This window comes from Dendropsophus ebraccatus, chromosome 13, assembly GCF_027789765.1.
Source record: "Dendropsophus ebraccatus isolate aDenEbr1 chromosome 13, aDenEbr1.pat, whole genome shotgun sequence".
In the NCBI taxonomy this organism is placed as follows: Eukaryota; Metazoa; Chordata; class Amphibia; order Anura; family Hylidae; genus Dendropsophus; species Dendropsophus ebraccatus.
In genome coordinates this window covers 39,699,666-39,726,527 of record NC_091466.1, presented here as the reverse complement: position 1 = coordinate 39,726,527, position 26,862 = coordinate 39,699,666, and the positions used below count along the sequence as shown (strand labels likewise).

General features: G+C 43.8%; 2 protein-coding genes across 5 annotated transcripts in view; one reads left to right on the top strand and one right to left on the bottom strand.

Annotated features, from left to right (window-relative positions):
- Positions 1-11,618, bottom strand: part of COA8 (cytochrome c oxidase assembly factor 8) — a 20,409-nt gene extending 8,791 nt beyond the window's left edge. Inside the window, exons 1-5 of one of the 2 annotated variants that reach the window (XM_069951183.1) lie at positions 11,431-11,606; positions 6,859-7,056; positions 5,086-5,149; positions 3,280-3,370; positions 1,433-1,551 (exon numbers count right to left, since the gene is read on the bottom strand). In XM_069951183.1, the coding sequence (XP_069807284.1) occupies positions 1,464-1,551; positions 3,280-3,370; positions 5,086-5,149; positions 6,859-7,056; positions 11,431-11,541 (552 nt within the window). In that variant the 5' untranslated portion in view covers positions 11,542-11,606 and the 3' untranslated portion in view covers positions 1,433-1,463. Of the gene's footprint in view, positions 1-1,432; positions 1,552-3,279; positions 3,371-5,085; positions 5,150-6,858; positions 7,057-11,430 lie in introns of those variants that run through there. The other variant, XM_069951184.1, reaches the window with a different exon arrangement.
- On the top strand, positions 11,302-26,862 carry BAG5 (BAG cochaperone 5). Of its 3 annotated transcripts, XR_011359622.1 has the most exons (3): positions 11,302-11,777; positions 16,091-18,144; positions 26,472-26,862. XR_011359622.1 is itself a non-coding variant. In XM_069951181.1 (2 exons), the coding sequence occupies exon 2, from the start codon at positions 16,121-16,123 to the stop codon at positions 17,477-17,479; it is 1,359 nt and encodes a 452-aa protein (XP_069807282.1). In that variant the 5' UTR covers positions 11,302-11,777; positions 16,091-16,120; the 3' UTR covers positions 17,480-20,742. The 3 variants fall into 3 exon arrangements, 1 of the variants encoding a protein (XP_069807282.1); XM_069951181.1 differs by lacking the exon at positions 26,472-26,862 and having other exon boundaries at positions 16,091-20,742; XR_011359623.1 differs by lacking the exons at positions 11,302-11,777; positions 16,091-18,144 and adding an exon at positions 23,798-24,224.

Here is a 26,862-nt window from a genome sequence, read left to right as displayed (position 1 = left end):
GCTGACATAATGGAGGTTGTAGTTTAGGAACAGCTGAGGAGCCACTGGTTGGAAAACAATGATTTAGGAGGTCAGTAGTAAAGTACATGAGAGGACAGTGGTACAGTACATTAGAGAGGACAGTGGTACAGTACGTTAGAGGGGACAGTGGTACAGTACATTAGAGAGAGCAGTGGTGCAGTACATTAGAGGACACAGTGGTACAGTACATCAGAGGGGGCAGTGGTACAGTACATTAGAGGGGGCAGTGGTACAGTACATTAGAGGGGGCAGTGGTACAGTACATTAGAGAGGACAGTGGTACAGTACATTAGAGAGGACAGTGGTACAGTACATTGGAGGGCAGTAGTAATATAGTTTATTAGGTAGGCAGTGGCAAACTACATTGTGGGCACAGTATAATATGGGGACAGTGGCACTATTTAATATAGAAACAGTTCATAAGAGGCACAGTTTATCCAGGGGGGCGGTGGTACAGTTCATTAGGACAAAGGGGTACCATTTATTTAGCACAAAGGGGGGCTAACTGCAGATAGAGGCACAAAGTGGGGGCCCAACTAGTGTTGAGGGCACAAAGGGGGGGGGGGCTAACTACAGAGGGCAAAGAGAGGGAGCACAACTACAGATGGGGCACGAAGAGGGGGTCTTACTACAGATGAGGACACAATGATGGATCCTAACTACAGATACAGGCATAAAGAAGGGATCTAAGTATAGAAAGAAGCACAGAAAAGGAAAATTACTACAGATTGGTCTTCACAGAGGTCTCAGTTACTGTTTAAGGGCACTATGATGGAGAGTTTGTATAGAGGTGGTTAAAGGTGCTGTAAAAGTAAGGTGCTGAAGATGTTTGTCTGGCAGATACTGCTGTGATGATTTGTGGTTGGAAGAGTCTTCACGATGAAAAAGAAAAGGAAACCTGACCCACTCTGATCAGAGAAGACGTCACCTGTGAGCCACTGGATGTGTCTGCACTGTACTTACACCTCTATTTGTTTGGGGTCTACTGAGGTTCCCTGTGGGTAACATAATAGGTTGAGGGCCCACTCAGACTCACTCACCCCTCCTAGGCTGTTGTGTCCATATGTCTACTTGAATAGGTAGACAATCATACTAAAGTAGCAAAGCCAACATGTATGTTTGAGAATTAAACAAACTGCACACATCATATGGAGTGTTTGCAACAATTTGGACATTGCCGTCTGGAAGAAATACCTATAAATTATGGTAAAGATGTGCCACAGTGTTTTAGTAGTGCACCCTGAGGTACAGCTCCAGAACAAATATCTGGACAGAAGCACATATGGACAGACTGGAGACTCTGTGAGCGGATGGGAAAGTGATCAGCGCCACTAAATAAAAATCTTCTTCAAACCAAAAAAAATAACTCAGACAGAGATTTATGTATAGTTTAAATTATAATTTTATAGATAAAAAAAAAAAAATCTTTTTCCCAGTACAGTCTATTTCCATCCAATTTTTTTCATTGCTCTCTGTAACGTGACTTGTCCCATTAGAAATGTGATTATAAAATTCCTCTTGTACCATTCTCTAAAATAAACAGTGAAAATAATAGATTTTATTTGGTATGATGAACACAATCTATTTGCTTACACTACAGTACTGACAGTTATTACATCCACCTCAACAACAAGGTTTCTTTTGTGCTATATAAATTATGTAATAGCTGTCTCACTGCCAAGCGTCTTCAGAACCTTAATGTCTATCATCAAATCCCTATAAATACATTGTACTACTAGAAGAATCAATATATATCTATATCTAAATTACCTATAGATGCAGAGTAAATAGATAACCTGTTTTATGCAACTGCTTCTGGGATTCACATATGATAATCATTAAAGTCCATGCAGATAATAAGAAAAGTATGTATATTGTATATAGACAGTATTAAATGGGGTAACCAAATATTAAAAGTAGTCACCTATTCATACAATAGGTGATAACTAGTACTCAGCTATGTTTGGAAGTCCCACTGTGAATGGACAGAGCAAACGCAATGTAGCTCCATGCACCTGGAGGACAAAGAAGCTCCAGTCGGGGTCCCACCTGATAACATCTTTAAAAAAAAGTCTCATGACAACAGTAGTATATCACAAAGGAGAGTAGTATAACACAAGGAAGGGCTGGGGCAGGAGTGGTGTTGGCCAAAACATAAATAGGGTAAGAATGGTCAGACACATAGAAGTGATCTAACACACAATAGTGAGAAAGTGGTCAGACTAGTAGTGATAAGCGGACTGAACTGTGTCCTGGTTCGGTGTTTGATTGCCTGCAGCTGAAGAAGTTGGATAATGCCCAAGTGCTGCCAGGAAAACATGAACACAGACTCCCTGGGGCTGCATCCAACTTCTGTAGCCATAAGGAATCAAACACAGAGGGCCAGATTTATCAAAGGGAGTATTTAGACTGGTGCAAACTGCCCACAGCAACCAATCACAGCTCAACTTTCAGCTGTGGTAAAATGAAAGCTGAGCTGTGATTGGTTGCTGTGGGCAGTTTTCACCAGTCTAATGCTGCGTTTACACAGACAGTTTTATCTGACAGATTTTGGAAACCAAAGCCAGGAATGGATTTGAAAAGAGGATAGATCCCAGTCTTTCCTTTATGACCTGTTCCCTGTTTATAGTCTGTTCCTGGTTTTGGCTTCAAAGATCTGTCAGATAAATCTGTCTGTGTAAACGCACCATAACTTTTACACCCTTTGATAAATCACTGCCAGAGTGTTCAGATTCGTATAACAATGTAAAACCTGAACATTTTGATGGGTCCGCTCAACACTACAGACTAGGGCAGAATGGTGGTACAATGAAGTTACCTAATACATGGATAGCCAGGGATTAAATGATCTAATAAATTGGGTGAAAGTGGTTTGCCAAAGACTACAGGCATATTGGCTGGGACTTGTTGGTAGGAACCATATAGAAAATAGTTCAAATCAATGTTCATATTACCTCCCCCCCCCAAATCAGATGAACAGCCTATAGACTAAATTATGTACCACAGGCTTAGGGTGCCTTCACACGTACCGTATCGCTTTATCGTCTTTAACGCGTTTTTATCGCTGCGTTTTTGCTGCGTTTTTTACATGCGCGTTTTGATTTTTACATGATTTTCATGTGAAAATCAAAACTTGCATGTAAAAATCGCACCACAAACGCAGCGATAAAAACGCAGCGATAAAAACGCATCGTTAAAAACGCAGCAATACGGTACGTGTGAAGCTACCCTTAAAGTGGCTTTAAGGGATAGCAGTACCTGTTATATTGTGCATGTTTTGCAAAGTTCTTGCTTAGGAAATCCTTATAAAAATCCGCCATCACTTCTGCATCCAATGTCCTTTTACGTCCTGTAAAGGGCAGAGAAAAAGTTTGGCAAGGACTGTACATTGGCTGCATTAATCATCATGATGAGACAGCAATGAGAGAACAGTTAGCAGGAACTGAGGGTCCTTATGAATAAGCTGGAAATAAATACATCACCGTTGCCTTGAATTAGCAATGTCCATCCTACAGATGTTGCAAAACTACAACTCCCAGCATGTTAGCAGTGGTATTTTTGCAGCAGCTGGGGATCTGCTGGTTGGAGACTTGTAATGCAATCATATTCATAGTAATGCTGTGTGTTAATTGCATAATGAGAATAAAGAACATTGGCAGCTTTTACTATATTTAGTGCTCCAATAGACTAAAACAGCAAAACTTGAGAAATACCAGTTGCTATTAAGATATTTATAAAATCAGATCTGAACGTCAAGGTGGTGACATTACAGTAGGGTGTAGGGAAAATAACTAAAAGGGGTATTTCACTCAAGTAAAATACACGCTGAATCATCTCCCCTCCAGGGCACTAACAATCTGTTCCATATATCTTTTTAGCCTCCTTACCCCAGTTCTGAGCCTTCTGTTTTGTGTGAGCTGTTGTGTCCATCTCCCCCCTCCTCCCCCCTCCCTTCCAAGACAGCTCATGTAAACAACATCCATGGCTGTTTGTCACTGAGCTCTATAATGCATAGCCCTCCCGGTGTTACAGAGTGCAGAGACAGCCGGCTAGGGGCATTGTTTACATAAGATACTTGGGAAGAGAGGAGGGAGAGCAGAGTGGAGATGGAGTAAACAGCTCACACACAGTCTGTGTCTTCAGCACAAAGTAGGGGGACAAAGACTGAAAAGATAAATGACAAGTGGAATGGAATGAATTGTTAATCTCCAGGAGGGGGGATGATTCAACATTCATTTTACCTAACCAGATAACCCCTTTAAGTTTACTGTATGACATGTCAAAAGTTTTTTCTGGTCCGGAGCTGGGTGCTGAGACACCCACTGAATTCCAGAGTGAGCCAGGAAAACCATTGAGAAAATTACTCTCTCCTCGCTGAAGGAGACAGTTACTATCATCTTTCTATACAATCCATCTTCTGCGGTGAGGAATAAAGTGATTAGCTTATTGTTGGAAATTAGCTTGTTCTTGAGATTCGTGGGGGTCTTAGCACCTGGACCCCGACTGATCAAAACATTTGATGTCTTCTTAAACAACATTTCAAAGGGTTTTTCTTATTGACATAACCATTTTCCTAGGAATGTTTATTAACCCGATTATCGGCCCAGGTGAAAGGGCCAGAAAGCAGCTGACGAGCAAGCAAATGCCCACCTGTCGGCTGATTTGATCTTTTGTAGGGTCAGTAAAGTCATTGTTGTTGGCCGTAGCTATCTCTTTTTAAACAGGAGATGCGTGGGCAATAACCATGCATTTAAATGGCCACACAAATGATTCATTGATTGTTCGTTCAGCTGGGCTGTGTGATGATTCATGCCCTGTACAGGCACTAAAAGCAAGCCCAGAAATAGCTGATCAGCACTCATTTGCGGCTGCACTAGGCCACATATGAGATCATGTAAAAGGACCCTAAACAAATGCTGATTAGTAAAGTTCAGTCTCATCTAAAGTTAAAGCATGATTTTTTTTCCCGCTTTAATTACAAAGTTTACCAGATCAATCAGATCCCACAGCTCAAACAGCAATTATAGGAGGCTACAGATGGTATCATTTCCCAAGAAGTCTCACCTTCTTCATCTCTTTGCCCCAAACCTAAGGCACAAAGTCTTGAAATTATAAATTCTTCTTTCTCCTAAAATAAGAAAAACTTATAAATAAAATAAAGAATATTAAAATAATAAAATTACATATACATATACAGTGGTACCTTGGTTTAAGAGTAACTTAGATTGAGAGCATTTTGCAAGAAGAGCTCACAGTTTTTCAAAATTGTGACTTGGTTTAAGAGCATTGCTTTGGTTTAAGAGCTCCCTGTACTGGGTGGAAGGATGAGTGGAGGAGGGGCATGGTCTGCATAGCGGGGTCTACAGCACTGTACTCTGACCCAGGTGTTCAAATGAATGTCTAAATGCAGTGTGTGCACATATAACTGTGCGTATGTATGTATTTGTATGTGCAATCTGTGTGCATATGGATATGTTTGTATATCTGTGTGTATGTCATGTGTGTCTGTGTCCATATTGATGTGTATATGCAATGTGTGTGTCAATTTGCATATGGATGTGTGTGTATGTGTATATGCTTCTTCTGTGTTACAAAAAAGCGCACATCAGCCAGGTGCAGATCCGAGCATATGAGGACTGCTATTTCTGGAGAGCTAATACATATTGAAATGTATGTGTATATGTAGTGTGTCTCAGTGTGCTCAGGTGTGATTCTTGTATATGCATTATGCAGTAAGGGTATAGTATATATTTAGGTAAACAGCAGGAAGAAAAGTGCACCATGCATGGATTGTTTTTTCCTAACCACAGCATAATGAATGAATTGAGCAGACTGACCCCCCCCCCCTCCCCCAGATGAGCATGGCATATATGTGCAACCTTTTGCGCAAACCAGCAAGTGGGCCTGTATAGTTTTAAATGCCAGGGCTGAATCTCAGTCCGGCCCTGACCTACATCAAACATATAGCCTTCTTTACTGATATACACTAGGATTAAAGTGTTACTCTGGGTACTGATTGTGGACACTGCAGCTACAGGGAAGCCACTGTCTGTGTATACATACTCTTATACAGTCATATAAATTAAATGTAGGTTATGCCTATATACACCAATCAGCTCTAACACTAAAAGAACGGACTGTCTGGACCTTTACAAGGGCCAATTGTCTGCAGTCAGGGACCCATGGGTGATGAACGGAGAATTTCCTGTTGGTTGGCAGATTGCATCTTTTGTGCGGTCATTAAAACCATCGCCCGCACATCTTCCTGTACAATTGTTTTGTGCACACCTCACAAATTACCTAAAAAGGATCTGCTGCTAACGTCTTGGTGGCAGATATCACTGATGGTATGAAGGGACATACACAATATTAGACTGGTGAATGAATGTTAATTGGTGTACTGCCAGTACATATATTTTATACTAATATGGACAAACTGCAAGTAAGAAGCAATGAATTCCAAGCAGTAGCAGCTGCAGTCTAAGATGTTACACGATGGTAAGGGTCTATTTACACAGAGAGATTATCTGACAGATTATCTGCCAAGATTTGAAGCCAAAGCCAGGAATGTATTTGAAAAGAGGAGAAATCTAAGGTATTTCTGTGTAAATGGACCTTAACTCTTCAAAGGGGTTATCCAGGATAAGAAAAACACAGCTACTTTCTTACAAAAACAGCGCCACTCCTGTACTCTGGTCCAATCACTGTAATAGAACTGAGCTGCAAAACCCACACCCAAACGGAGGATAAGAGTGGCACTGTTTCTGGAAGAAAGCTGACATTTTTCTAAGTCTAAACAACCCATTTAAGATGATTGTTTCACAATATAGTTTTTACCTTAATGAAAGTCACATTTTGATTTGCCCAGAACTTTTGATTCCAATCTTGTGTTTCCTGACGCAATTGTCTAAGTCTTCTTTCCAAAGGAGACTCGTCTGCTGGAACAAAGAATCTTATTGGTCGAAGATTGGAATATCTATCAGGAGGCCCAACCCAGTCATTTTTGGAGTCTACAGGTGGGCAGAAGCTGATAGCCTAAAAAAAAAAAAAAATACATATAAAGGTGTAAAATAAAGGCTCATATTCTAAAAGGGTACAAACACACACAGCAGATACGCAGCAGATATGCAGCAGATACGCAGCAGATTTGATACTGTGTTCAGTTATTTAGATCTAATCTGCTGCGTATCGCAGCAGTAAATACGCAGCGTATATGCCGTGTGTGTTTATACCCTAAATCTACAAAATTCTTTACTTTTACATTGCCTGTAAAGAATGTGTAGTACTAGTACACTGTATAACTATAGACTGGGAAACAACATAGTAATCTATTTTGGATTTTCATCCACCCTTAGGCCGGGTTCACACACAGTAAGACACTGGCCGTTCTGTGACCCGGCTACGTCACAGAACGGCCGGTGTCAGTGAAGATCATCCCATTCATTTGTACTGAATTGGGATGGGGGCGCAAATCTGTCACAACGCCTGTGATTAATAGAAGATTTAAATTGTGCGAGCACTTTAGTAGTGTAAACCTAGCCTTACTAGTAAACATGATATATGTCTCTATTAGGCCACATGCAACGTGTTCTGTACAGGAAACACAGTCTGTGTGCTGGCCACAATTCTCATACTAAACACGTCCCTGTGAGTGAAAGCATCATACTGAATTATGACACTGTCAAATGACCAAATGACCAGAGCACTGACGTACAAACATGACAGCTTTGGCTGTTTGGGAGCCTACAGCACCATATTTCAGTATGATGCTCTCAGTCTTGTTTCACGGAAGGAACACACTCGTATGCATGCAGAATTACTTTGTCAATTCAGAATGGGACCCATCAGGCCAAACTGATGTTGAACTAAACATGTTAGCATTAAAGGTGATAACAACTGTGCCATCTGCTGGAGAAGATGTGGTACAACAACTGGATAAAACTATTTTACCAATTAGTCCACGTTGCATTTGTAATAAAATTTAAATGGAGTATTGCACAAAACACACTGACATGGTTAAATAGCTATTAGGGCACTTAGACTAATTGTACATTTAACTGTCTTGTCCATGGCTGCAACCTGCTATTTATTGGTGCTGCCAAGTGTCAAAGAGGCAAGGCTTGAGCACCAAACCATTCTCCCTATTTCAGTAACAGAGAGGGCTTGGCTATTGGCACTCCCTGGGATGAATGGTAAGGACCATTATCTATGGGGCCGCTGAACATTTCTGACTGGAAATGTTTGGCAGCCCCATAAAGAATGAATAGATACTGGCTGGCTTATCTTATGTCCCCATTCTTAAGATTGTAGGGGGACCAGCCGATCAGCTTGTTATGCCTTATCCTATGGAAAGCGGGATGGGAATACTCTTTTAAGTGCCATGGATGTCTTTTGGGATGTTTTGAATAGCAGAAAACCAGAAAACAAATTACTTATTTTGTCTATAAAACCTTCAAATTCTATTAGGGAAGATTTAACAAATCATGTGCAAAGAATCAGTTCCCTATAGCAACCAGCAACCAAGTCATATTCAAGCTTTCATTTAAAGAGGATGTACCATCAGGGGAAGACTGTGCCGTGGTCCGTTTATTGAACCGCGGCCTGGTTCCTGTGTACGGCGCCATTCTATCCACGGGTACGGGCCAGGGCTGAAGCACAGGAGGCAGGCCGAATCCCCCGTCCCTCTGTGACGCAGCTCCATTGATTCTAATGGAGCTGCGTCATAGAGGTGCGGGAATTCCCTCCCACTGGGGGCGGGCTGGCCCGCCTCCTGTGCTTCAGTCCCGGCCCGATACATGTCGATAGAATGGCGCCGTACACTGGTACCGGGCTGTGGTTCAAAAAACAGACCGCGGCACAGTCTTCTCCGTGACGGCGCCGTTCTATCCGTGGGTCATATTAAAGAGGATGTACTTGATAGTACATCCTCTTTAACAAGAAAGCCTCTGAAAAACAGGGCTATGGAGTTGGAGTTAGAAAAAAATGGACTGACTTCAACTCCTCATTTAAAAAATGTATAATTAAATTTTCATATGAATTAAGTTTCCTCCATATATCAGTAATAAAGCACTGGCCCTGTTGAAGGGAACCTGTCACCCCCCACGCCGGGGTGACAGGCTCCCGACCCCCCGCTACAGCCCCCTATACTCACCTGATCCCGCCGGGTCCCGCCTCTGGATCCGGTCGGGTCATGGAGATCTCAGCCACTGCAGCCCGGCGCGTGCGCTGAGAGATGAGTCCAACGCTCATAGAGAATGACGGAGAGTCCAGCGCTCCGTCATTCTCTATGAGCGTTGGACTCATCTCTCAGCACGCGCGCCGGGCGGGATCAGGTGAGTATAGGGGGCTGTAGTCGGGGGTCGGGAGCCTGTTACCCCGGCACGGGGGGTGACAGGTTCCCTTTAAATAAGGGTGGTCGAAGAAAAGTTAGCGATCACTTTTTGGCAATTTGTTTCTAAGCTGGAAGAGTCCATTGTGTGGGGGGAGATCTATGCTGTTCTATTCCTGGATGCTGGATGATTATATATGAGCAGCAGTGTAATATGAAGATATAGAGAAGGAGAAGCCATAAGTAGTGTAGCACTAAACTCTGTCCTCAATGTGGAGTTTTCTCTCCGGGAGAAGATTGTGTTTTTCTTTAGTGTGCTATGGCTGCAGCAGACTGTGCGTGTACGTGTGTGCTATGACTGCAGCAGGCTGTGTGTGTTAGGGCATTAATACACGGAGCAATCATTGTCCGAATCAGGCCGGTTCAGCTGATTATCACACTGTGTAATAGAGAGAATGGTCAGCCGATGTAATGATCAACGTCCCTGTGCCCCTGTAGTGCAGCGTCAGGGCTCTAGGTTCCACTGCCGGGCTCCTGCTCCTATGATGTCACTGCCCTACAGCCCCAATAAGCCAATCAGTGTCAGAGGCAGGACAAAGCCGTGGTCACTGACTTGCTGAGCAGGTAGTTTCTGTGGGGCTGTGATGATTGAGGAGCATGGACGCTGACAAGAGAGCTGATAAATGTGGGAATATGTCTGACCTCTATATAACAGGGATCTGGCATTGTTAGCAGTTGTTCTTTGTGTATGGTGAATATTTAGTTAGACACAGAATACTGTCAGCAGGAAAAGACCCCCTGCTCTATCTAGTCTAGTTCTAAGTTGTTCAGGACATGGAGGCTGGAGACTGGCTGCATCCACTGCACACACAGGAGAAGCTGCTTTATATGTTTCCTTATTCACTCAGAAGTCGCCACAGGATCATGTAGGACATTACAAAGAAGCTTCTGAGCAAGTTCTACTTTACACTACTGTCATAAATAAGTCCCCTGGTATATGACTGGCAATTTATGAAGGAGCTGGAGTTGGAGTCGGAGCTGTGGCTTACTGACTCCACAGCCCTACTGATAAATAAAGGCTGGAGTTTGGTTGCTATGGTCCTTTGCATAGGGTTTGATAACCTCTATAAGGGTCAGTTTACTCAGAAAAATTATCTGACAGATTATCTGCCAAAGATTTGAAGCCAAAGCCAGAAACAGACTATAAACAGAGATCAGGGCATAAAGGAAAGACTGAAATTTCTCCTTTTCAAATCCATTCCTGGCTTTGGCTTCAAATCTTTGGCAGATAATCTTTCTGTGTAAATGGACCCTTATGCTGGGTTTACACGGAACGATTATAGTTCAAATTTGCACGAAATTTCATTTTGATCTTTTATCTTGTTCTTAAATAGTCGTTCGCAAAAAATTCGCCGATCTTTCTGTGTAAACAGTCGTCGCGCGAAAGTCCGGCAGCCCGCAGCCCCCCCATCCCCCTCAGCCGGGACTAATTATGAAAAGAGGTTGCCAAGTTATGGTGCGTTTACACAGACAGATTTATCTGACAGATTTTGGAAGCCAAAGCCAGGAATGGATTTGAGAAGAGAAGAAATCTCGGTCTTTCCTATTATCTGTTCTCTGTTTATAGTCTGTTCCTGGTTTTGGCTTCTCAAATCTGTCTGTGTAAACGCACCGTTAGGTTCCTATATGGCTGGGGGAAGGTTTGTCCAATCACCAATTAGAAGGAACTATTACAGCTGTTTAGCCAACCAATCACAGCACAGCTTTTATTCTGGTTTCTGCACTAGAAAAAGGAAGCTGCTCTGTGATTAGTTGGCTTAAAAAAAGGTCTGTCTTTAAATAACCAATCACAGTGCAGCTTTCCTTTTGCAAGCTTTAGCTGCGCTGTGATTTGTGATATTCTTTCAATGAAATCTCCCCCATTATTTTCTCAGCAGGGCACATAGCCATTACTCAGTGGGCACAGGGAGTGCCGCAGGTCTAGCACTGGCATTAGCGCCCACATGTTTTCAGACGCAAGGCATTCTGGGAGCTAAACACAATATCCACTATAAATGACGCAGACGGACTAAAGACGTCACCTTGGCGGTGCCCGCTCTTGTGTCAGAGTCGGCGGAGTGCTGAGTGCGGCAGAAGAGCAGCTGTGCAGGGTGAGGGCGGAGAAGGGTCACCCGAACACAGGACGCCGCCATTACCCCTTCAAAGATGGCGGCGACAGCTTGTTTGTTACGCAGCTTTACGGCAGGATGTCACTTCCGCTGTCGCCATGGTAACGTGGGAGTGCTTAGACGGCTTCTTACAGCGAGACGGCTGGGTTATGGGGACCAGTCACTGACCCGGAGGTCTCCGGGAGCCCGAAGAGGGGCGTGGCAAAGCGTGCAGCTTGGAAGAGGTGACCCGTCCCCGCCCCCTGCGCCTGGGGTGACAGGTTAGTGAGCTGCCATGTTGTCATCTTCCTGCCATTGCCTGCTAGTGCAGAGACATGAGTACTCATCATTGTGTGTGGGGATGTGACTATACATGGGGCCATACTGGCAATGATGTGCTGGCCCCTGCACTGTACCTTACTGTAATAGCCATTGGCATCATGATTATATGAGGAAGGGAGGCGACATACAACTGCAGTCAGTGGTCAGGTTGGGGCTACCAGATCCATATCCCTATTGTACTGAGATTCCATGGTGCATACTTGGCCATAAGACTTGATGTATTATGATAGATGCCTATATTGCGGTGTAAGGAATTCCTGAGCTAGGAGTAGAAAATAAGATTTTAGCAACTTTGGTTCTGCTTCTTATATGAATGTAAGCCCATAGTGCCTGTGTTCCCTGGTGTATGTGCCATGCAGTGCCCAGATGTACAGAGCACCTGTATAAAATGTGGCCCCTATGCCTCCAGTGGAAAGGCTAGACGAAGAAGAATGTGCACATACGTATTCTTAGTACACCTGTATAGAAGCCGGTCACACCGGCCACGCACAACGTGCACATATACAGAGCACATGTGCCGAATACATAACACTGACACATACTCTAGGACTCATGTCTAGTGATGAGCGAACATGGGAAAAATATCTGTGATTGGCTGCCTGGCCAAACACTTAAAGGGGTTATCCAGCGCTACAAAAACATGGCCACTTTTCCCCCTACTGTTTTCTCCAGTTCAGGGGCGGTTTGCAATTAAGCTCCATTTACTTCAATGGAACTGAGTTTCAAAACCCCACCCAAACTGGAGACAACAGTAGGTGAAAGTAGCCATGTTTTTGTAGCGCTGGATAACCCCTTTAACTTCCGATGTCTGGAGAAATTGGATATCACCCTGGGGCTGCCAGGAAAACATGGATTACAGTCTATGGCTATGTTCACACGGCGTAAGATCGGCGGCCAGTCTCTGCAAAGATCATCCCGGCTGGTACTTAAAGGGGTTATCTAGCGTGGGTGCTATTTTTTCATATGGCCGGTGAGGAGGTGGCTGAAAAAAAAGACGTCCACTCACCTCCCCGAATCCTGCGGTGGGTCCCGCATCGCGTCGCTCCGGTGCCCGGTTCCCGGCTGCTTCTAGGTGTCTGACGCGGGCCCGAGACGTGACGTCTCAGGTCCGCTCAGCCACTCAGTGAAGGAGGCGGGATCCCTTTTTACACAGGCCAGTCATTAGGCAAATGACTGAGTAATGAGTAAAAGGATCATCAATTGGTCAGTAATGAAGCAAACACTTGTTCGTCTTATTGGATCTTTTGTGCAGCCCATTCAGTGCACTGTTGTCGGGTTTACATTGCCTCGTGTAAAGAGGTAATGAGTGACTGACAATGATGCATTGAATGGGCTGTATAAAAGATGCAGCGATCATCCATGTGGCCCAGCTGCACAGTTTATCATGCACAGACACAGACAAGCAGTGACCGCACAGTTCTGTGTTCATTTGCTGCAGCCCATCGGCCTGCGTAAAAGGGCCATTAGCCATTGGGGAGGGATAGTATCCACACTGGTGCGATCCTAAACCCCTTTTTGATAAGATCCTTATGGCTCCTTCCCGCTGCATAGGCTCAGCTGTTTAGTAGATTTAGGTGTACCCACTGATATCTTGGCTCAGTTGCCTTCATACTGTATACAAGAACTTGGGTTTTCAGTGCCCATATGACACCAGTATGTTTGGCTTTGATAGATCCCACAATGGTTGACTCCAGCTTTTGCAAAACTCCAATCCCCATCATATCTGGGCAGCCAAAGACATATTTTGTTTGTCCAGGCAAATTGGGAATTGTAGTTTTGCCATCACTGGCCTATGACATATTAGTTGGCACTACTTTCAGGCTGTAATTTGAGTTGCCCAGCCTTATCTTTACCCCGTCCGATAGTGCCTACTACTAGAGAACACTTGAGAGACTATTCTTAGTGGTGCGATAGGCTTCTGATGCTACAAGGCAGGCAATTTACAGGCTGTCTGAGAGGCTCTCCCCCTAGCAGCGACGTAACCACATGTACTCCGTAAAATACTTTTTTACTCTTTTTTTTTTTTTACTCCACCCTTACTGAGGCCTCGCCCTGTTCATAGACAAGTCCATCCAATACCTGGAGGTATTAGGTGGTATCTCTCCTGAGCTGCCAGACTAACCCGGAATACCAGCCCTTTAGGGTGTACAAGGCAGGACCAGTCCACTTAGCTCTCAGACAGTCCTTCTATAGCATCCTGTGGAGGACATCGCCTAGGTCACTTTTCTCGGGTAGGTTTACAATCATATACAGTATCTATGCTGCCTTAATTCCAGCATGACAGCATGTTAATATAAGTCAGTACATTCCAGTACTAGTAATGTCATGTTTAACGTCTGCAGTGCAGAGCTTTATTACAGTCCTGCCAATGACAGTGTCTATGAGAGGATGTATCTCAATGGCTTCATGCTTGTAGGGTATTGGATTCTCATACTGATGGCTTCTATGGAATGCAGCGTATGTGGATGATGAAACCCGCCATTGATTGAGCTGGACCAAGCCTTACACTGAATGAACATGGAAGATAGCGATTAGATGCAGTGTATACTGGTGTATTGGTACTGGTGTGTTTATTTGTTCTGAATGGGAAGGTATGCCACTGCCGGGTTACTGTGGTGGTAGTTTATGTCTGTTGTGCAGTTGGAATCCTACATGCCTAGCCCTTCTCTTCCCCTCCATCATCTTTCACAGAAGAGTTGAGAGGCCCCTATACATAGTCAGTTGATCCTAAGATTGCATGTTCACATGATTGTGATTGGTGGAGGTTCAACTTTTAGGACCCCCAACTAATCCTGAGCATAAGTGTTGTAGGACTGATACAGAGCTGGAAGTAAATTTTGCATAGGTGGCTACAGTATGTATTAGGGTACAAACACACACTGCATATACGCTGCGTATTTACTGCTGCGATACGCAGCAGATTAGATCTAAATAACTTAACACAGCATCAAATTTGCTGCGTATCTGCTGCGTATCTGCTGTGTGTGTTTGTACCCTTAGAGTATATTAGGCTCAGCTGAGCCACAAACTGCAAGTGACTGGTTGAAGGACTTGGGGCATCTATCTCCCATTAGTGCAGTATACTGATTCTCCCAGACTCCACTTGCAGCCATGTAACCTCAGTAAAGAGTAGACGTTCCTGTCCTGGCTTGTTAGGGGAACAGCTGCTGTGGGTTGATGCGCTGTGAGCTCTATGGCGCAGTACAGAGGTTTATGTATAGAGATATTCCTAGCCGCAGTCATAGCCTGCAGATTAAGAGCTCATTGCTGCAGTCAGATTCCAATCACTCTGCATTAGAATACTGTATCACCGGCAGAGCAGTCGCCGCCGTAGCTATTTTTGGCCGACTAGGTTGTGGCTTTTAAATTCCTTTAAGCAGGAAGATCATTTGGGAGACAGTCTGATATTTAGTTACTTTATTTCCTCTTGTTTCATTGTAATAGAAAAACTGCACTCTTTTCTTCATATCAGTGAAGCTTTGCAGTTTTCCCAGGCAGCTACTTTGAAATAATTAATTTCATAGTTATTTATAGGTGAGGTGCAGCCTTTTTTATAATGTAAAGGGATTACAACTGACCGTACACAGAAGCTCTCCTTAAAGGGCTTATCCAGCGCTACAAAAACATGGCCACTTTCCCGCTACTGTTGTCTCCAGTTTGGGTGGGGTTTTGAAACTCAGTTCCATTGAAGTAAATGGAGCTTAATTGCAAACCGCACCTGAACTGGAGACAACAGTAGGGGGAAAAGTGGCCATGTTTTTGTAGCGCTGGATAAAACCTTTAAGGAGTGTCTGCCATTAAAGACACATAGAGGCTTAAAGGCCATTCCTGCTCCCCTGGGAACTCTGGGAAGAAAAGATGTGCAAATAGCTCTCACACCACGTAGGCAAAGTGATGTCCCTTAAAGTCATTGTTTCACTCTATCTAGGAGTCTTAGAACATTGACTGGGGATCTATGACAAGCCAAACAATCTTATTCCAAAAAAGAAAGACTTCCCATTTGCAGATAACTGTTTTGGGGGCTATTGTTTTCAGCAGAGAAGGGACATGTAAATTTACAACAAGGCTCCATGTGGCAGCTCCATAGACATGAATGGGTTGCCACTCTATTCAAAACAGTCAGGGCCCCAATTTCAAGATAATGGGGAGTTATTAGCATTGCCCTGAACTGTTTAAGATTGAGGAAATAATATACATATAAGATAGTACAGGTGAATATTAAATTACTAAAAAATGTTCTTCTTTCTTACAGTTTAGATTAAAAAGAAAGGATTATCAGAGTATGGATATGGGTAACCAACATGCATCGATCACAGCTCTTCAGGAGATCCAGCGGAAAGTCAAAGAACTTGAGCAGAACGTAACCAGCTTCAGTGGCTTACAGAGTGACCCTGAGTATAAGAAGTTAGAGAAAGCTCTGACCAAACAGTTGTTTGAAATTGAATCTATAGACACAGAAGGAAAGGGGAACATTCAGCAGGCCAGGAGGAGAGCAACCGAGGAGGTGGAACGGCTTCTAGCAGAATTGGACAAGACGGCAAACCATCCTTGTCGTTTGGAGATTGAGAAGATCTTCAAGGAGGTGCAAAATCTTGTAGCTCAACAAATTGGTCCTTTGTATGGAGGGGGAGGATGTATCACAGAGGAGTTTGAAGAAGGAATTCAAAATATTCTTATGAGGCTTACACAAGTCAAGACGGAGGGAAAAGCATCTTTAAGAAAAGCCAGATATCGTACTTTAACTAAAGTACTCGCTATTCAAGAAATTCTAGAAAATTGTTTGAAGCAGCAAGTGCTGGCGCTTCCCCTCTCGACTGAAGCTCATCCGTCTATATCTAAGATTAATGGCATCATGTGTGAAGTCAACAAGGCCCGTGCCAGTCTGATCGCTCTTCTTGCTGGTGTAAATGAATGTGAAACTTACAGACACTTGTCTTGTGTACTTTCTGGATTCATAGCAGAACTGGATGCTTTAGATGTTTCTGGCCACGTTGAAGTGAGGACATACAGAAAGGAGGTAGTTGAAGAAATAAACAGCTTATTTAAGTATCTGGATATTGAAGAGGAAGCCCACTTCACCAGTGCTTACGACTTGGCCAAGAATCAGTCCATAGTCCAGATAGAGATAATTCGCAGACGACTGGCCGAAATCAAGGCCAGGCTCTTGGAAAAACAACACAATGTATCCGAAATTCATTTGGGGACCAAATCTGAACTACAGAGTCTTATTGCCCAGTTGGATGAAGTGAGCGTAGGAAAGAATCCTTGCATTCGAGAAGCAAGAAGGAGAGCGGTGGTGGAAGTGCAGACTGTCATCGCGTACATTGATCTAAAGGAGGCTCTTGAAAGGAGGCACAACATTGGCGATTCAGTCACCCCAGAACACCCATCTCACATCTCTGTATGGAAAGTTCTCGGGAGCCTGTCTGAGCTTCAAAGAGAGGTCTTGTCCTTCGATGGCAGCAGAGCAGATAAAAATTACATGCTACTTGAAGAGCTTCTCACCAAACAACTACTCGCTCTAGATGCAATCGATCCACATGGTGACGAACGTTCTAAAACTGCAAGAAAACAAGCAGTCAAGTTCGCCAACAATATCCTCAGCTATCTTGACATGAAAACAGATGAATGGGAATATTAAAACTGAGCTTAGCAAAACCTGCACAAAATTTATGATTGTAGGAAGAAAATATGTGGTCATTATCAAGTGTATGCGGACTGACCCACCAAATGTGTAAAACATTCTTTTTTTTTTTTTTTTTTTTTCTGCCTTTATCAATAGTGTTCCAAAGAAGCATTCCCACACATATATGATTGAGATGCATAATGATAACTTTTTCAAAAATATATAGTAACGTAGACGCCTATTTGGTAAGAAACATAGGGCTTCAAAATTATTGGGTTGTAGCCAATAAGCCCTCAATTTAGTGTTTACTGATTAATTGCTGTCATTTGCAGCTTGAGTTTTTGCTTGCACTTTATTGGTTTAAATGTCTCTCATGTCCAGTTCTATTGGGCCCCCTTCACATGTCCGGAAAATCTGTCTGGATTTCTGGACCCCTAGGCTTACATAGTGACTGATACCCTTCAGTTTCTAGTTTTTAGTGTTTTTTAGATCCTGTCCTATTTTCGCCCGGAATTCTGGCACGGACGCCCCCATAGAAGTCCGTGGGAGTGCCTAAATTCCGGGCGTCCAGAATTCCAGATTGGAGTGCCCAAGGGACCTCAGCAGGGATTCCCAGCACCAGCAGAACCACCCTCCCCAAGGCCTGAGCAGCAGTCGTGATTGCCCAGCAGAAATTCCAGGTACTAGTACTGCCTAACGCCCAGCCCCCCCCTGGACCTGAGCAGCAGCAACTCCCTCCCCCCCCCCCCCCCCCAGCACCAGAGGGACCTGAGCAGCAGCGATCCTTAGCTCTCCAGCACCACCACGCCACCCCAGACCCGAGTAGCAGCGATCTTCCAATCTTCCATGCAGTCTCCCCCTGATTTTTTCCAACCTCTCAGCCCCCCTGGACCTGGGCAGCGACCCTCTGTTCTCCCATGTACCTGCCCCCCCTGCCATAGGAAATGGATATAGTGTAAAGTGCTTCTTTGTTCATGCATTTGCTTTGGCTTTGTTCAGCCTGGACCTCCTGGTGCATGAACAGAATTGTAACTTATATGCATTTCCTATAGCCCTACCTCCTTTAAATCCCACCCCATAGTAGACCATATTAAAAACACTTTTTTTCCTGATCAGGAAATCTTGAAGGCATTTCCTGATTGTTTCCTGAAGGTAAAAACTGATCACTGTCGGGAAATCCTGATGGTTTTCTGAAGCCTCCAGATCAGGATTTCCTGACAGTGAAAACTGACATGGTTGTGTGAAGGTGGCCTTATTCTGTAGATACCATTATATGTAAGGGGATTGGACTTGATTCTTCATTTTGAAGAAGAGGTACGTTTTGGACAATCTGTTTTTGTTTGAAGGGTCCCTCCAAATTAAATGGTTGCACTCAGTGATCAACTTGGTAGTGAACCTGGCAGCAAGGCTTTAAATTTTCCTACAGCACCTCCGGAGTGCAAATGGAGCATTACATACTTGCATACTAAATTTGCACACTCCTTAAAAGGGTTGTCCAGCGAAAATCTTCCCATACTTATTAGCTCCTGTATGTCATGCAGGAAATGTTGTTTTATTTTCAGTCTGCCACAGTGCTCTCTGCTGACATCTCTGGCCAAGACAGGAACTGTCCAGAGCAGGAGAGGTTTTCTTTGGGAATTCATAGAAAACCGAGACAACAGTTCCTGTCTCGGCCAGAGATGTCAGCAGAGAGCACTGTGTCAGACTGAAAATAAAACAACATTTCCTGCATGACATACAGGAGCTAATAAGTATAAGAAGACTTGAGATTTTTTAATAGAAGTAAATTACAAATATATATAACTTTTTAAAACCAGTTGATTTGAACGAAAAAGGTTTTTGCTGGACAGCCCCTTTAATATTAAGCACATATGGCATTGACTTATTTGCATCTTCTCTGCTGTTTAACAGGATGCACTAGAGGTTCTGCATAGTGGCTTTAAGGGTTTTTTCCATCTAATATATGTATCATCTATCCTGTGGATAGGCGGTAAATGTTTGATGGCGGCCCCTCACCAATCCTTAGAACACCGGTCACATGCGCCTCCTCCCCTCAGTTCCTGAAGGGCCTTTGAATGGAGCGGTTTTCTGTAGGACTTACAGAAATGCTGTACTTGATATAATATAGACTTTGATATATCCCACAGTGCCTCCAAAAGGGGAATGGAGAATTGTATTGTTGTATACTTTGTTAAAAAGTATGCACCATTTCTCACATTTTTATATCTGTAGCACAGTCCATGTCCCATGTGGCATTTTGTTATTATCTTTTTTTTGTTTTTTCTTCTATCAGCAACAACAAAAACTTTGGTTTTGAGCCCCCCACCCTTTCCTGACCTAGAGCAGTTTGAATAGAACTATGCCCTGTGGCTGTGGGACTGATGACAGGGCCGGTCTCATGAGTGTCCATTCAAACTCCTCTGGAATGGGTGTCTTGACACTAGTGATCATGAGGGCCCCTAGCAATCATGCAATTTTTTGTGCAATAACCCCTTAAAGGGGTTCTCCAGGATAAAAATAGCACCCCCTTTGGCTGTGTCAATACCATTTATTTATCACCGGAGAAAAAGTCAGACCCTTTTGTAATGCAGGACAACACCTTTAGTTTTGGGGTGGGAGTTAATTTCATCCTCTGTTTAGCTTCACGCACAAACTAATTTAAAGGGGAGAAAACTCCTGGAAATCCTTTCCATTCACCAGCATAGATGACCACACAGGGCCAACATATCATAATGCAAATGGTACCTGATTTAATAGGTCAGAGATTTTCTATAGGGAAAGCAGTAAACCATACCCATTTATATTGCATGATGTGTTTTGAAGTGCTTCTTTACTTAAAAAAAGAAAAAAAATGAAGAAAAAAAAAATCTGTAAAGGCAGTACCTGCCTGCCAGTAAGGATTCTTTGCATTAGAGCCTTGTTAGGCAATGCTATTTTCCTTGTAAAGCATGTTGCACCGCTCTGTTCGGAGATGCTGAACATTAAAACCGGCAACACATTTAACTGGCAAAAAAGAATGTTAATGTCCTTTCTCCATACAGCTGCTGACTTATTGTATGGCCTGCAGCATTAATGTGCAAATCCTTCTATTATTGATTGTAACGTTTTAAATTTTTAAAGTTTTTTTTTGTTTTGTTTTGTTTTTTTGTCGCCAATCTGGAACCAGCAGCTCTTCCTGGCATATCCGTCATTAAAAGAAGCATTGCTTTGATGGGTGTCCTTTTTGGGTTTTCTTGTTATACAAGTTCAATAAAATTTCGGCAGTAATGCTCCACCTGCAGCATGTGTTCAGTTTGTGATGTTTCTGATTTTTCAATTTTCCAGCTATATCAATGATTGGGTCAAGGGAGTTTAACTATTGTGACTGCTGCTGATTGTAATTTTTTTTTTTACAAAAATTTTGTAAAAATAGCAATTGAAATGAATGGGTAGCCATGTAAGTCAGGTTCACACATGTCTAGTGCTCCAGAGCCACTGTGGATGGAAACAATGGATGCATCAAGCTGCACGATTTGTACCTGATGTTCCTAACCATGTGCCGTAGGCTAAAACGGGCATGGTGCTAGATCTATGGAGGAACTAGAATTGTTTCCCTCCACTATAGTTGTTTTGCATTGAAAACAACTAAATGCAAGATTTTCTGATCAACTGCAATCACAGTGGCAGCTATGCCGGATTGCGAGATATTTGTGAACCAGGATTACGTTGAGTGTATGAAAGTATAAGATGTTATTACTTAAATGGCCACTGTCATTTCAAGCTTCGCCCGTTTCAAAGCCTGTGTGATTCCTAACATTTTTGTAGATCACTTCATTTACTAATAATTAAAGAGGTTATCCAGCATTAGAATTTTTTATATATATATATATATATATATATATATATATATATATATATATATATATATATATATATATATATAATACTGCCCTGTTGGAAAACATAACAAACATCTTATGCGTACCTCTCCGGACTCCCCCGGTGTCCTGTTGTTCCGGTGTTCCCCACTAACCGGGACGAACTCGTCTCGACTTGTCCCTGAGTCATGACATAGCAAGAAGCCGGGAGCAAATAAAGTCTGGCAGGTGTCAGAGGGCTAGTGTCACGGTGCTGTGGGGGCACAGGGACGGGTAAGTATACATTCTTTATTATGTCCCCCCCACCTGCACTGGACATTGAGTTGTAGGTGGAGCTCTCCTTTAATCAGAGGACCCATCTGCCCTAACAGATTAAATGGAATAATGTTTTTCAACTTTTTAGATCTTATACTGTATGACGTACTAGACTTAGAACCATTTCCAGGGCCCCTAAGTTGCTGTGTACCTATCATGTGGACAATGTTTTGTTTTTCACTATTTAATAGTGGAAAACCTTATTGCCTCTGTGAATACTGTATGTGCACTAAGTGGGGATGGTACAAGTACACTACATGCCATACAATATAAGCTATAAGGGTTGCTTATGGTGCGTTTACACGAAACGATAATTGGCCCGATCGTACGATCAACAATGTTTTTTGTCATAACGATCAGCGTTTAGACGGTCCGATATATTGTACGGAAAAATCGTTTTGCGATCGCGCGCCCACAGCCTGGCCCCCCGCTCGCAGCCCGAACCCCCGCCCGCTCATCAGCAGCCCCCTGCATCGGCTCGATCGCCACCCCCGCCGCCGCCACTCTGATCGCCGCCCCCACCCATACGTTACCTGCTCCGCGCAGCAGGTCTTCCGACATCCCCAGCTCCCCTCTTCAGCGCATTGATTGGCTGAAGAAGGGAGCTGGGAATTTCAAACGGCTCCTCTTCAGCCAATCAGTGCTGCCTTGCATTGATTGAAATTCCCGGCTCCCCTCTTTAGCCAATCAATGCAAGGCAGCACTGATTGGCTGAAGAGGAGCCGTTTGAAATTCCCGGCTCCCCTCTTTAGCCAAACGGCTCCTCTTCAGCCAACCAGGTAACGTATGCCCGCGTGGGGCGATCGCGGTGGGGGGGGGTGGCGATCGAGCCGGCGCAGGGGGCTGCGGATGAGCGGGTGGCCGGACTATCGTGCGACGACTGTTTAGACGGAACGATCGGCGAATTTTTTGCAAACGACGTACGACGATTTGATGACATGTTGAAAGATCAAAACGAACGATTTCTCGTTCGTCATTTGATCGTTCACTGCGTTTACACGTACGATTATCGTTCGAATTCGATCGTTATCGCACAAATTCATATTCATATACATATACTAGAAGCCCCCCGCAGCCATGGTCTGGTGTGCCGCGGGGAAAGTTCCCCAAACTATGGTGCCCCTCTGTTTTGTTCCCCGGCAATGCGCAGTGATCAGTGGCGGATTATAATGTGGGCGGTTGCGTGGTGCACTGCGGCGGGCCCTGATGCATGCATCCAATCAACGTGTGCGCTACGGCCCGCCGCAGTGCACCACGCTCCCGGTCTTCGCTGATTGGAGGAGCACGTCCGGGCCCTACGGGCGGCCAGTAGGTGAGGCAGACAGCAGCGGCGACTATCTCGGAGGAGGTGAGGAGGAAGGGGGGGAGAGAAACCTGGGGATGGGGGAGAGAAGTTTGGTGGAGAGGAGCAGGGGGGAGAGAAGCAGGGGGGAGAAGTATGGTGGAGAGAAGCAGGGGGGAGAAGTATGGTGGAGAGGAGCAGGGGGGAGAGAAGTATGGTGGAGAGAAGCATGGGGGAGAGAAGCAGGGGGGAGAAGTATGGTGGAGAGAAGCACAGGAGAGAAGCAGGGGGGAGAAGTATGGTGGAGAGAAGCATGGGGGAGAGAAGCACAGGAGAGAAGTATGGGGGAGAAGCATGGGGGAGAGAAGCACAGGAGAGAAGCATGGGGGGGAGAAACACAGGAGAGAAGAAGGGGGGAGAGAAGTATGGTGGAGAGAAGCATGGGGGAGAGAACCACAGGAGAGAAGCAGGGGGGAGAAGTATGGTGGAGAGAAGCACAGGAGAGAAGCAGGGGGGAGAAGTATGGTGGAGAGAAGCATGGGAGAGAAGCACAGGAGAGAAGCAGGGGGTAGAAGTATGGTGGAGAGAAGCAGGGGGGAGAATTATAGTGGAGAGAAGCAGGGGGAGAAGTATGGTGGAGAGAAGCACAGGAGAGAAGCAGAGGGGAGAAATATGGTGGAGAGAAGTAGGGGGAAGAAGTATGGTGGAGAGAAGCACAGGGGGAAGAAGAAAACAGGCCCAGGTTTCACACTGAGTGAGTATAAAAACATTTAGAATCTATATTATTAACTATATGTATAATATGTACTGTTTTAGTGTCATTTTGTGCCATTTTGGTTGGTGGTGTGCCGCGGCTCAAAAAAGGTTGAAAATCACTGTTGTAGTAGACCAAGGGCTCCGAAAGCAACCAGATTCAACCACCACCATGAACAGGGGCAGAAGCTTTGACATCCACAGCCCCCGAGGACACAAACCCCACTGTGTAACCAGACCTATGCACAAAACAGGAATCTTTACATAACAGTATACAACAGCAATGTAACCACATTTTCTCCTAAAAATAATGTTATTTACTATATTTACTGTGGCTTCTCCCTATTTGTATATGACAAGTACATACATTACCTAGAGTCAGTAAATAATTCTCTTACACTCCCAAGCTCAATCTTGACACAAGAAGGAAGCAGCCTGTTAAGGGTGTACGAATAACGCCGGGGGGCATCCTGCCCAGACAGACAGTTCACTAACCTCTTAGAGAGTTTTTCTCTAACATCCTCTAGAAGAGAGCTCCTAGGTCACATCACAGGTGGGTAGGAAAGTATTTGTGTACATGCATTTTTACTTTACATTATTTTACAGCATGTTCTAATACTGGTAATGTTGTGTTAAGTGTCTGCAGATCTTCATGCTGGTCCATATTACAGTCCAGCTGATTATAGTGTCTATGAGAGGATGTAACTGAATAGCTTCATCATCTTAGGATTGGGAAACTAATGCAGTTTACTGGACTCCTCTCTTTATATTAGGAAATGGAATTATTAGCTGGTAGTAGAAATGCTTCCATTTATGTTAGGTGATGGTTGGATAAACTACATTCTATACATATGCATTATTGTTATTTTAGTCTACAAGCTTGTCTAAGCCTATTTTGAAGCCCTTCGCTGTTTTTGCTGTGACCAAATCCTGGGGTAGAGTGTTCAACAGATTGACTGTGCTCATGGTAAAGAAGGCTTGCCGCCTCCGGAGGGAGATTGAACTTTTTTTCTCCAGGCAGAGGCAGTCCCCCCTTGTCCTTTGGAGGGAGGGGGGGGGGTGTACCTGGAACATCGTTTCCCCATATTTCTTGTAGGGGCCATTTATATATTTAAATAAATGAATCAAATTTCCTCTTAAAAGTCTCTTTTCAAGACTAAACAAATTAAATTCTTTTAATCTATCCTCATTCCCCTTAGTAGTATAGTTGCCAGCCTTTGTACCTTTTCCAGCTCTAGAACATCCTTTTTTAAGAATCGGGTTCCAAAACCTTGACAGCATACTCTGCATGAGGCCACACCAAAGCTTTATAAAGCAGTAATATTATATCCCTGTCCTGAGAGTCCATGCCTGTTTTAATGCATGACAATATCCTGCTGGCCTTAGATGTAGATGATTGACATTGTGTGCCGTTCTGTAGTCTATTATCTACAAGTACACCCAGATTCTTCTCTACCGGTGACTACCAGTGAAAATACTAGGTGGAGAACACTATGTGGGAGTGCCAGGCTGTTTTCATTTTTTTTTTTCAAAATTATGTGCAAATGGCTAACAGGTAGATGAGATGCTTCTGTTAACCAGTCTCACATGCATTCACATGACCAAGTTCCTGGTGTTTATCTCCTGCTTGTGTCACCTCCTATACACTGAACATGTGGTTATCCCCTTCAGGATGTCAAACATCACATGCCTCTTGTCTCTACTGCTCCTTTTGTCAGGCTCAATACAAAATCATGAAAAAACCCAGCACAAACATCAATCTGTTTGGAGACCCATGGTCCAGGCCAATGTCTGTGAGAGGCCAGATTAAGTGTGTCAGTTAACCATTGTGGACCCTCTGTGCCAACCAAAAGCTTTGGGCTGCTGCCGAGGGTGTTGTCTATGCTGCCCCCTGATTTTCTCCTTTTAACTCTCTGGTCTTCACTGTAGAAGGCTACCAGGTCACTAGTGGTCCAGTGTGCAAAACTTTTCCGCACCAGACCCGATGCTTTTGTTAGGCATATATAGTAATTGTGTTGTACTGAATTACTTATTTAATCATGGTTCCTGTTTTTAGCAGGCAAGAGCACTCTGTTGATGTACTTTAAGATACCACAGCTAATGTGAATAACAAAAATAATCTGTGTATATGTATGTGTGTGTGTGTGTGTAGAGATCAGCGAAGTTTGAGTATGTTTGGGTTTGTCTGACCCAAAACTCTCAGCATTTATTTACCATTGGATGCAGACCTAGAGAGTGTGCGGTCGGAGCACTGACAGGGTTTTCTGCGGCCGCTTTTCAATGAATAGCGGATGTAGAAAACTGATATGTCAGTATTCTACGGTGCCGGCAGGGATCCCGGCCGGAGTGTATACCATGTGTATACACTCCGGACAGGATTCCCTTGGCCTGCAGCACAAGGTAAGTTCTGTACCAATCACGGCCGTTGCAACATGTGAACATGGCTTATGGCTGTATCTATGTTTTTCAGGCATCCTTAGGGCTGTATCCAACTTCATCAGCCATCGTAATCACATACCGAGAGTTTGTGTTCAAACTAACCCAAACAAACTCGAAGGTTGATCATCTCTAATAGTGAGTAGTCCCCTCTGTAAGAAGAGTAGTGACAGTTGCTCTGCACACATTGGTTACTCACAAAGATGATTAAGTAATATTAAGTCATGATGTGGTGATATCCCCTTGTTATACTGTCTTGACTCTAAATGGATAATGGGAGCGATCTCTGTTTGGACCCTGGATATACTTATATGTAAAAATGTATATGATTGTCCCATTACTGAAAACTGTTCTTCTCTTCCAGTTTAGATTATAAGCAAAGGAATATCTGAATATTATTATGGGTAATATATGTGGTGCAATCAAAACCTTTCGAGAGATCTACCGGAAAGTCAAAGACCTTGAGAAGAATGTGACTAGCCTTAGTGGCTCACCGAGTGACCAAGAGTATGCAAACATAAAGAAAGCTCTGGGCAATCTGCTCCTTGAGACTGATAGTCAAGGCACAGAAGAAAATGGGTTAATTCAGCAAGCCAAGAGGAGGGCAAGGAAGGAGGTGGAAAAGCTTATCCAGGAATTGGAGAAAAAACACCCATGACTATTTCTATTGATTAATATACATTGAATATACATGTCATGTCTTATATAAAGGATGTGGTTTGTACATTAAAATAAATTAACAGTGTAACTACCAA

Coding starts and splice junctions, on each gene's coding strand:
- BAG5 (XM_069951181.1), top strand. CDS start 16,121: ATGGATATGGGTAACCAACATGCATCGATCACAGCTCTTCAGGAGATC.